This window comes from Myiozetetes cayanensis, unplaced genomic scaffold (genome assembly GCF_022539395.1).
Source record: "Myiozetetes cayanensis isolate MyiCay16 unplaced genomic scaffold, myiCay2020 scf21, whole genome shotgun sequence".
Classification (NCBI taxonomy): Eukaryota; Metazoa; Chordata; class Aves; order Passeriformes; family Tyrannidae; genus Myiozetetes; species Myiozetetes cayanensis.
The window spans coordinates 4,155,392-4,167,839 of NW_026087423.1; the positions used below are offsets into that span (position 1 = coordinate 4,155,392).

At 43.0% G+C, this 12,448-nt stretch overlaps 1 protein-coding gene across 2 annotated transcripts in view; it reads right to left on the reverse strand.

Annotated features, from left to right (window-relative positions):
* SPPL3 (signal peptide peptidase like 3) overlaps window positions 1-12,448 on the reverse strand; it is a 54,328-nt gene that overhangs the window by 18,890 nt on the left and 22,990 nt on the right. For both annotated transcript variants that reach the window (XM_050318701.1, XM_050318703.1), the window contains exon 2: window positions 3,175-3,252. In XM_050318701.1, the coding sequence (XP_050174658.1) occupies window positions 3,175-3,252 (78 nt within the window). The remainder of the gene's footprint in view (window positions 1-3,174; window positions 3,253-12,448) is intronic.

Here is a 12,448-nt window from a genome sequence, read left to right on the forward strand (position 1 = left end):
TCAAGGCAGGCAGGAGTCCCTCCCGCAGGGAACCGCTCCGGAGGGTCACGCCGAGGCCAAAGGGATGAGTAAGCTGCTGGCACGTCACCGTCCTGAGAGTTCAGATTCAGCCATGGATCACTTCCACTGCAGCCAGGCCTCAGGGAGCCCCCAGGACACGTTCATGTGGAACAACGGAGGGAATGGGAAAGCAAGGATGTATCTACAGAGGTGCCTGCAGACACGACACACGGACAAATTCCTGCTCGTGAGGACACTCACTCACCACCTGACAGCCCTGGGACTGTGGGAATGCCGAGCTGGAAATCCAACCAGAAGCACTCCATGTTCATATGAATTCTAAGTTCACCCTGTGAGCCGCTTTCTATTTACAAATGCTTTGGATACCCAAAGCCTGGAGGTGGAAAGCTCCAGTTTCACCCCATTCTTTGGTTTGGTTTAAAAGCAGGCACTTGGACAGGTACATTCTGGGTTAAATCTGGCTTTACATAAGCTGAGACACCATGTCTGGGGAAGTGATAGGATAGAAGAAGATTTAGCTGTTACCTGCCTGCAAAGTAACCCCAACACTGAAGTCCCAGGGAAGCATTTGGACAAGAATAGGTGTCTGCCCTGCCCCAGGAAACACCCTGTTTCAAGCTGAGCTCACCTCTCTAAAAACCCATAACTAACACAGATCCTTGCACGCTCCAGTTTACAGCTTGCAAGGGTTTAAAGGATGAGACTTGCCCCTTTGGCAGTCAGAAATAAAAGTATGTCAAGTTCAAGGACTGAGAGGCAGTCAGAGTGTACATGGGAGAGACGTTCCAGAGGGCTGGAAGCTGAAACTGCTGACCCGGCACAAACGTTGGAAGGCAATGCTCGTTCATCCACGGTAAGGGAAGGGGAACTCAGCTCTACCAACTGCCCTTCACCCTGGGTGTGGGCTTCACCCAGGATTTATTAGACATTCTTCTGGCTATACCGAGGGTTTGGGATATTTTGGGTTGTTTTGATTTTGGACAAATGCTGCTTGTGTGAATTAGGACACTGGACCAAGGCTTTCCTTCAGTGTCCCGAAACTTCCTGCAGCAGATTAGATCCACCACGCACATGGATTTTATCCTAATGACTCACCCACCCAATTCTCTCTGATCCTATTACGGCACTTCTGTCTCAGTCACTTGCCAGCAATACCACAATAACTCTACCTGCTTCTTTCCAACTGAAAATCAGAAACCAAACCCGCTTTCTGCCACACAGAGGTTACCTAAGGAGTGCTATTTTCCTTTTGGCTTGTGACAGCTCCTTTACAGCACTCAGATCTAGATGAAGACATCACTGCTGCCATATGAGAACAAGCACCCTAAGCTGTGACTTTCATCTTTCCAGCAAGACACTTTTCTAAGAAAACTCACCCCCTTCGGTAGAAACTTTTATTTTACTTCTTTAGGAATTTCCAATTGAATGTAATTTTGTAACCTACTATCACTCTTTAATTTCTTAAATAATTGTATCTTTGTTAGCACCACTGTAACATTTTCTGCAAAGAGCTGCTTTTGACCTCTTCAGTGACCGAGCAGAACTGGAGCTTGTCCAAGTCTCCATCAGAACTGTGGGCTTTAGCTCAGACAACTGCTAAAGGAACTAATACAGGAAATTAAAATTAGGAAGGTAATTTTACACATATGGGATCCCCTCTTGATCTACAATAGGTTGCATCTTGAGGTTTTCAGGATACATGCAAAGAGTGGCCTAGAACAGGACATTTCCTCAAGGGATTTGCATCCATCACCACTGCACCACCTCATCAGGTAAGTTGGACTGCTCTGAAGTTCACAGTCCTTGCTGTGTGAGTAGCTCTAAATGTAAAGCACAGGACAAGATGGTAAAGAGCATGCACAGACAGAAATAAGATGGCAAACAGCAGGGGAAAATTTTTAAGAGCAAGAAGCTCCAGGAAGGACAAGCAATTGAAGTTGAAGCACTCCTGCTGGTTTATATTGCATTATATTCTCATAATTGAATTCTAATAAATGCTATGGCTTCTTGTAGCCAGATGCACAGTTCCTTTTCACACAACTGCATAAATTCCAATAGTTAATAATTTAATTAGTCCCACAACTATATGCTAATCTGACTCAAAACACGTCAAAAACCCTAAACAAATACAACCTTCTATTACTTGTTTGTTCTGATCACCTCTCGATTTTGTTTTCCTAAGGCCTTCTGTTTTAATTCCACCAGCAGTGCTGTTACCTAATGCTTGCTATCAACAACACACAGCTCTGGCAAAAAACTGGCTCTTTCATTACATGACTTTATTAACTTATGATGGTGATACAGAACCTCTTATCCTGACAGCTGCAACTCCCATCACGTGCGTGACCACAGCTATCAGCGACTTCAGGAGCACTCCCAGCAGTTCAGAGACTGCACCGAGTGGATGGCCTTTTATCACACACTTGAGAAATGAAGCACTGCTCTTCAAGGAGCAGGAAGAGAAACATGCTGTATCTAAGTTTAAAAAAAATAATACTTTCATGTTGTGGTTATTTATTTTTTTAATATGTCAGGATGAGCCTCATCCTCGGGTGCCACTGCAGTGCAACAAACTGGACAACACAACAGGCAAGCCTAAAGGGACAACTGCATTTTCCCCAAACTATACTCATGTCTCCTAAAATGAGGCAGATTTGATTTCTGAAGATTCAAACTCATCCTGCAGCAGTTCTGAGATGCTCTGCTGGAATTCAGCACTGCAGTGCTGTGTGTTTAGCTGTTCCCCACGCTGGAGCCAACAGCAGTGGGATTTGGGAATCCCTGTGTGACAGGACTTGTTTGTAATCCCGTGAGGACACGCTCCATCAACCAACACCGAACCACAGAGACAATTCTGCTATCGATACCATTCCCTTCTATCTCTCTCAACAATCCTTTAATATCCTATAAAATACAGCTTTACAGAGCTGTCTACAAGGACTGACTTCTCAGTATCTCATACGGGTTTGTACCAGCTCGCTACTATTTCTTCCTTTTCCATTTCCTTTCCAGAAGCAAAACCATTTCATTTACACCACAGCCATCAGGGTGACAAAGGTACAACGAAATAAAAGGCATAAACTGTATTCAGTCTCTTGCAATGTTTTTATTTGAAAAGCAAAAATTCTGCAGAACCTTAAGGAAAAATCTTACCTGAAACTGCCGTAGACTATGAGGAGAATAGAAATCAGGAAGGTAGACACTTGACTGGAATCCACAAGGGAATATGCCCTGGAATCAGGAAAAGAAAAGGCAGGTGTGTCACCATGAGTGTCCATTTCTCCAATGCCATTTGCGAATTCTTTTTCTTATCACATTACAAATAGAGAGCTGGATGACAAATCTTTATGGCAGCTCTCTCTGAAGTTCTCGTTTTCTTTAGGAACATAAAACCTGTACCTTGTAAATTAATTTTTATATTCCGGACTGCAGCATGCAAACCCTGTACAACCACCAAAGGGCAGCTCAAAAGCCTTGTGGTAATTTATTCTGAACTCACCAGATTCAGATTTTTTTCCCTGAAACTCATTAAAATTGCTTCAATTACAACTCCTGCAGCCCTGCATGCCAGTGACAGTAACTCGTTTTCCACAAGGCTTCTTACATCTCAGCTGACAACGGTTAAGTGACAATACAGCAGTTGAGGCTCACTTAGGCAGCGAGAAAAAAGCAAAGTAGCCTCCAAAAAGCAAAGCCCAAAGGTTACAACAAGCTGCACTATTCATTTATTAAACCACACACCACTGCTGCCCCATTGCACCTTGCAGACCACTCGATACGGGATTGCTGAGGGACAGCTCGGCAGGAGGCTTAAAAAGCAGCTTTGTCTGGGTACATTTCCCAATTTACACACTGTGGGGACAGCATGGAAACTGGAATATTAACACAGCAGAGGCTCACCGTGCTGGGAGGGCACAGCGGGCAGGGAGAGGCTCTGCAGCCACTCCACAACTCCCAACAGGTTATCCACAACCTGCGCTAAAGTGATGGAAAAGAGCAAGAACAATCCCCAGGGGTAAGTGCATTATTCTTATCCTACAAAAAAGATAACTAAACATTTCTGGAAACCAACCAAAAGGCCTAATTTCAACAAGACTGTGGATATGGAACAAAGATAATTGAATTACATGATTGTTCCAAATTAAGTATCACTGAGCAAATAAAAACCGAAGATACCAGACAGTTACAGAATCACTCATCCCATTCCCAATTTAAAAGCAATTTAGAGAAAATTACCAAACCACTAGACACACAGTTTAAAATACTTTCTTTTAATACATAAACACAAATGGGAATCTTCTACTGCAGAAATTCAATATTAAACATCACTGACAAACAGACAGCCTCTTTTAGATGAAATTATATACTCGTGAATTAAGCTTTTAAGAAATTAGGAACTACTTTGGCTAATTACCATAAATAACTTCAACATAACGCCACACTAGAAGTGAAAATCAGAGATCTTATTTGCTCAGAATGTTGGCCAACACGTAAACACAATCTTAAGCTTTATATATTTAACTTTTTGGTCATGTTTGACCTTTAGTTTCTAGGCTGTGGAACAGAGGTCTTGGAAGGACCCATGAAGATCAAGATACTGAACTGCAAACACATGCAACGTGGAACTCAGCACTTACAACCAGTGTATATATAAAAATTCAGGTTCTACACAACGTAGTTCACAGCATATTGTTTTTATCCAGTGGTTACAGCCAAGCTCACACCAAAAAGGAACAGCTGAAGGATAATTACACTTGTTTTATGACCCTCACCCAACCTCGTGCAAAGGGAAAGTTAAGCTTTGTATTCTGTTTGGGTTTGAGAATAGATAGTGGAATTGCACTATTAAAAGAATATTGGGGAACTCCACATTTATGAGAAAAGCAAAATGATTGAGTGGAATTTCAACTGGTATCAAACACGTCCAGGGTTATGCACTGAACTTCATTAACTGATGTTCATAAAATTGGATCGTCACAAATTGGAAAGAACTTTTGAGATGAACAATGTTTTCCATGTAATTCATCATTCAGTGACAACTTTGGAGGCTAGGATAATTAATATGCCATTTCACCATAATTACTAAACATCAGTCAAAACAAGGCTGTAAGTGTTAGAAAGATTCACAAAACAGATAAAATGTGGATGACACCCAGATCAGGCCTGTGCATAATCCATGAAGTTTTGCATTAGAGACCGGGGGCCCTTTGGTACAAGGAGAGAAGCTGAGTAAATGCAAGCCCATCTGAAGCACTGACCAGCACAACACACCTGCTGACAGGCTGCAGTGGGGGGCAGGATGCTGTGCAAGGGGGAAATGGGAATTACAGTCCATCCATCCTGCACAAGAGAGGTGCAAGAGTGCAATTAAAAACTCATCACAGCCCTGGGATATTTCCTGACTTCTCCCCGCAGAGATCTCTACAGCAGGACATCCCAAAAACTCGCTGTTGCCATCACAGCTATGGGCTGGGAAAACTCATCCTGGCTGGTACTCCACAAACAGGGCCAGGGAGGGACAGTCACACTTTCCTTCTTCCCGAGGCAGCTGGAAGAGGAACAAGGCAAAACACACACTGTGTGACAGGCTGAGCCAAGGGAGCAGCTCGGGCACGTCCAGATTCCAGCCAAAGTTTCCAACACAAGGAACCCACAAACAAACTCCAGGGATAATTTTACAGTGCGGAAGTGAAGCTCACTGCAATAAAACCCTGCAACTTTTTAACATCTCCTTTCCCTGCATTTTATAAGGTATTGCACAAAACCTGAAACCAGAACCGCTTCCTAAAATCCTAACCACTGACTGGATGGACAGTTCATTAAGAGACTAAAAATCCTGGGACCCAAATAAACACTTCCTAACACATTAATCTAGGCTAGAGATAATAAGCAAATGACTATCACATGAAAGAATCAAAAAGTAAGATTACTTCCAAGTTGATAATATTATTCAAAATGTCAGTGATCTGCAAACCCATTTGTAATTTTAACTGAAATTTAAATGACCTCCTACAGATTCCATATGCATATAACCGGATTCTCCCATAGACATATTTCAAATATGCAAGTTCATATTAACTCTCACAGACAAACAAGGCATCAAGGCCACGTTCTTCTCAAGTGGCATCAGCCAAAATCAAAACAAAACTCCACACTACTGATGTTTTTCAGAAGTTGCAGCAGACTTTGTGCAGTCACATTTAACCAGCCTCCCTCTGCACACACAGAACCGAAATCAGCTTCCTTCTAACAAGGTATTTCTGTAAAACTGTTTAATCTTGGAACAAGCCATGGAAACTTGTGCACAAGAAACGCCTGTGGCAAGCCCGTGCATAGTTGTCCCTCGACTTAAATACTGATTTAAATGCAATTCTTAGTACTTACTACATGACAATCCACAAAGAAAAGATCCTTATTCTTCATTCTCAATCCGAAAATGAATACTGGGTAAGGCCATGCTAAAGGTGCCTTTGCAGACACCTCAGTCAGCTCAGGTGTGTGCCATGTTACAAGAACAGCTACCAGCCCATTTCTGGACTCCAGTACATACCCAGAGCACTGCTCAAAATGCTAAGTCAACATTGGTTTTCCCAGGGAAGCACATTTTTTGGGATTCTTACGCTACCACACCTGAAATTCAACATCCATGTAAGGCAGTTGGTTTAGAAGTTATTTAATCAGGCTATTGGATTCTTGCTCGGTCAAGTAACAAATAACTAATTACTAGACCCAAGTGTTTTATAAAACCAAGCACTCTGCTGCCCTAAGTCCCTTTTCTCAGCCAGCCACTGAGAGGTGACTTCCCAAACGCTTCCTATACTTAAGATCTCACTCTGAACCTGCATCTTTAGGAGGCAGAGATCGATTTTCACAAATTCTCTGCCACGAGGCATCTATTTCTGGCAGCTCCACGGGCAAGTGCCCCGAGCACAGGCTATGAAGGCATGCCAGGGCAGAGACACAGCGAGCACTGTTCCAGAACATACCCTGTGAGTCTGCCCCACAGCCCTACAGTGCCAGTATTGTCTGCACAACAATCCAAGTAGCGAGCTGTCCAGCCTGGCACAGACTGCTCCATAGACCTTTACCTACAGAACAATTCCAGGGATGCCCGGCCGCTGGGACACACCACCACTTCCAAACAGTAGCCACGCAAAACACACCACGCCAGTTCCAGCTGGCGTTCCAGGCAGCACTCTCCCCTCTTCTGGGAAAACATGAATAACTTCTGTATTCCCAAGGGAACAGAGACCCCCTTCATTCCCAGCTAGAGAAGATGGGAACCAGCTAATGGAAGTTGCCACAACAACAGCAATAGTGCCACATGAGAGACACTTGCAAGCTCTTTTCTCTGCATCGGCAGCTGCAGGTCCAGTTCTCTTCCCCTGTCCCCCCAGTTCCAAGCTCACCTGTCTTTGGGAACATTCACCCTACAAGGTCTCTGCCATCTGCCCACTGTTCTCCTAGTCTGTAATTCCTTTTTAATTGCTCTGGGTTTGTTTTTTCTTTTGCACTCCCACTCAAGAAAATCCCTCACTCAATGCAAGCACAGGTTTTAACGTTTCAGATAAGCAGTTTCTGGGTAACAGTCCTTCCAAACCAGCAAAACCACCCTCAGGCAAAGCCTGGTACTTCTTTTTGCCCTCTCTGTCGAGTGATAAGTATCTGCAACTAGCTTTGTTCAGTGAGGACCCAGAGAAAGTGTCTCTAGCTGAGAGTGCAGAGCGTTACCCTCAACACAACCCACTTGTCACAGGCCAGGCTGAACTGACCACGAGCCCAAACACTGCCATTACAAAAGCAACTTCTCATCTTTTCCAGACACCTGCTCTTCTTCATACCGTGCCTGCAAAACCATCTGCAGAACCACACACAACATCAGACTGGGGAACCTGTCTGCCTGAATAATGATGAAGAGTGAGTGGGAAACTTTCTCAGGAGATTTAGATTCCTGATCTGGCCCGTTTCTGAACATAAAATCAAAGAGGGAAGACTGTTCAGTGGCAGCATTGTCTTAAGTACCCCCAAATTACTGCCCAAGACATGAGGGAAGTTTGATGTAATTAGAATGAAAACCTCTTTCTGTTTGCACAAGACACCTACTCAATGTATGATCAATTCAGCCCCTCGATTTTTCAGGAGCAAACATCACTCCCCTGACTTCCAGGTACCAGAGGAATGATTGTGAGGAATTCTGCCAAGGTGGGAATGGGCAGCCTGTGCCCTGAAGTTTCCACAGCAATGCAAGCTAAAGGCCTTGGACATGGATCATGCTCATACAAAAGCTGCTGTAACAGCAGCAAGACAAACTTTCCCTGCATTTACTGTATGTATACAAAAATGCAAACAATAAATCACATCGACTTTAAAAGTGCAGCAGATGATTCCATAAAGTTCACATGAAGAGAGAAGATTGCATTTCATCACGTATTTGCCTTCATCAGTGATCAGAATATCCAGGAGTTTACAAGATTAAGGAAAATAAGGCCACAAAAGGAAGGTGAGCACACTAAATAGGTTGGAGTAAAGAAGGATTAAAACAGAAGAGCTTTTGCTTTGTTTAACGGGACCAAATCTACAACTTGCAAACATCTATCAGAGAATCACAGAAATTCACCCTGATGGGAACATAAGGAGATCCTTTAATTCACTGATCTTACTCTGGGGAGCGACAATCAATCAGTCATGACAGGTGTTTGCTTCATCTGTTGTTTTAAAACACTCACTGGTGAAATTAGAAGACTTTCTTGCCGTATAATGTAAGTCTTTTTGACTACAATTTTAGTCCACAATGTTTCTCCTATACAGAAAGTCCTTCAAAACTCATGGGGAGCTTGTCATAACCGGCCTCATCTGGGATAAAATGGATCCATACATGAGCTCACTTGCATACCTCAGTTTCTGAAAGACGTGGCTGCCTGAGAAGTGACCACACAGAACTTCAAACACTCTTCAGCCCACATTAAAAGCCATGGCTGTTTACTCAACCAGTCTGGTGCTCTTCACCTACACTTCAAATATCACTCAAATGTCCACTGTGTCCTCCCAAGGAGGACATTATATATAATACAATAATATAATCCATGCCCATCAAAACATGCACCTCGATTCTCCCTGAAAGAAAACTCCTCCTAGGCAGTAGCAGCATTGGAAGGGTGATGATGGAGCTTCTCCCTCCCTGCCCTGTTACCACTGATTTTCAGAACTCTCTGAATGCAGACCTTCAGTGTGAGGGTCTCCTCTCAGCAGACAGTCAGTTCTTTCAGAGGGAAACAGAAAGAAAAAAACAACAAAATGAAAAAAACACCAATGAAACCCAAACAACCAACTTCTGCTGGGAATCTGGTGTTAAATGTCAAACTCAAGATGGACAAGGTCCTCACTTCCCCCTCCTCCAAGCGTTTTATGTATTTCAAAAGCTTTTTAATGTGTTTAGTACATCAGGGATTGCTACAGCAACAGAAAAAACAAAGTCAAGAAATACCAGTTGGTAAATTCAAGGCAAGCTGAAGAGTATTTTGCACTTTCCCTGTTCCACCCCAGGTTTTTTGAGCGATCAGCTCTACGTAGACAACAACATTCACCCTCACTGTGCTGCAGTGACCCCAGGCACGTGTTTTCTTTCCCTCACCAGTGTGCTGCTCAGGAGGAAAACACTGTCCTGAATCTGTGTGCCTTCTACACTTCCAAAACATTCTGCCAACTCTTTTGTTCCTCCAAAGAAGCGTGAGGTAGCTCAGTGATCAGGGTGATCTCTGCTGGGAGCCACAGCTGCAGAACTATTTGTGAAGAGGAACAAATCCAACCCAAGGACTGCAGAGCACGGCCCTGGGGCACAGGGAAGAAGAGCCCTCCATGGACACCGAGATCAACTACAGCTAATTGCACAAATATTCATTTTGGTTGGAGGGTGGACTCCCTCCACAGGTAAAACCAATACTGGTTTAATAGCAGGACTTTTTTCCTTCACTGGACTCCAGGTCAAGGGTATAACTAAAAAGCCTCTTTCAATGCCCTGAGTGTGCAAGATCTACACACATTTAAGAGCCTCCATTAGGCTTGCTGCCAAACCAAAGTTAAATCTGAGTGTAACATTTAAAGGTATAATTTGAAGCGTGAAGTCATGGTACCCACAGCTGTAAACATATCTCAACACTATTCCATTCTTTAGGGTGATTCATAGGAAAAACAAGCAAATTGCTACAGGAATAGCTTGTTTTCTAAAGAAAGTTTACAGTTTCATCTCATTGTCACGTGAAGATAAGGTCTGGTGAGTCTGAGTAACTTATGGAAACATGGATCATGGTAGGAAAAAAAAGTTTTAAACAAGATTAAACTGAAACAAAACAAAAAAAGAGAAATAGGAGTAATTTGAGATGTTCCATTAAAACCAGACTTTCCTACAGACTTGGTTAGGGCTCAGGCAGGCATTTCAATTGGTAACCAGAGAACAAGTCTGCTGTTTATCGGGCAGAGAACTCAGAACAACATTTTCACACTATTCCATACCACATATATATATATGTATTTCTACATGTACAATTTTAAACCCCAATTCCCTCTTCTACCATTTCCAGAAAGCTGCTTCCCTAAAATTCTCCCTGCAAAACCAAATTCTAAGCTCCCAATGAAACTGCTAAAGAGCAAACCCTCCTCTGAGCTCACTTTGTGATGAAATTGGAGTGTGTGTCCAGGGAGGCACCAGGAGACACTGTCTTGAAAAAAAAAAATTGTATTTTCTGTTAAAAACATTATTGGAGCTCCTCTCTTGGTTTGCCAGCACAACAAAGAATGACACGTTTCAGAGTGTTTAAGAATTGCAGCCACTGGCAGATTTCCAGATTTCATGCTCAGCTTGGAGCGCTCGTTTCCTCACAGGAATGGGGGCACAACTTCCAGGCCCTGCACAGAAGCATAAGAATACTCTGCTTGCTCAAAGGAGCATTATTCCAAATCAACACTGGATAGTGTCCATGTACCTCAAATGTATTTTCATCTCCTGACCTCTCCAGCGAAACCACACTGAACACGGTATTTGGGAGCAAAATTCACAATCAGTGGTTCATGGAGAAAAATTGCATCTTCAAATAAGTTGTACTGGACACACATATCTGAGTGTAAAGTAGCCTGAACCAAAATATATGTGCAAAACCCTATTGATTATCTTTGGCATTGCTGTCCCAGGAAATACTGCCTTTATTTCATACTCACTGGGAGCCTGGATACATAATTTTCATCTCTTACCTACACAAAAAAGAAATTACTGTTTTGACGTTTGTTCTGCTATTGAGGAGGTTGTTTGGTTGTTTGGTTGATTTGTGTTGGGAGTTTTACTCTGAACCACACAAATGAAAAAAGACCTGGGAACCGCCCTTTCTTTCTTTTTTTCTTCCTCAAAGGAAACAAGATGTCATGAAAAGCAGGACATGCTTTTACTGCCAAATTTATGTCACCACCAGCCAAGAATCCTCTCCAGAAGCAGATTTTGAAACTGTATCACAAGTATTTGTGACTGCAAACTTTTTTTTTTTTTGGAAAATGTGAACAAAACATCCATGCAATGATGTCTGCAATAGGGGATCCCCATGGAAGAAGACATATCATTTCAATGAGTTAAATGAACAAGAATATTTGGAAAAGTACATTTGATATCAAAACACAGACTGAGTGAATGTTTTCCTCAATTTTTGCATTTTATTGTGCCATGTTTATTTTAATTGAGCTGTTTCAGATCAGACAGCTTCTTCCAGAACACAGCATCCCACTACAGACCAGCCCCAGCAAACTGCTGAGCCAAGGCACAGCCCTGCTTTTATTTTGGAAAAACAATTATTACTTTTATCCCTTCTTGACAATTAAATCTGAAGGACTCCAGCCTATGACAGGATTTGCCTGTGTTGGTTTGAAAATTGAAAGGTTGAGACAAGAAAGCCCCACGCTGTAAATTGTAGCCCCCTTCAGTCAGCTCAACTCCGACTTCAGCAGCATTAACAGAGCTCTGCCAACAAAACCTCCTTTTCCAAACACCTGCCATTACAGTTACCTTGGGTTTTGCTTGTAAAACTTGTATTATTCATGGGCAGGAAAAGAAGGAAGAAGTGGAAAAATCGGCCCAGCCCCGTTTCTGTGTGGGGAGGTTTCATCCCGGCCAGCAGCGGCACCACCAGCACGTGTCAAACGGGACAGGGGGAGTCAACACGTGGCCAGGGACAAGGTGGGACTGAAACCCTCCCAGGAGCAGCTTACACTCAGATCTGGTTAAGCCCACTGTAACACACACACCTGTAATCCAAGCTTTGCAGGAGTTCCTGCAGATTAAACAAAACTAACCTTCCTGTTTTCCTGTAACCAACCCTCCACGCTTTAATGGAGGTCATTTTCCAAACACACCACAGGTACTGGAGCTTCTGCAACAGATGACAACATT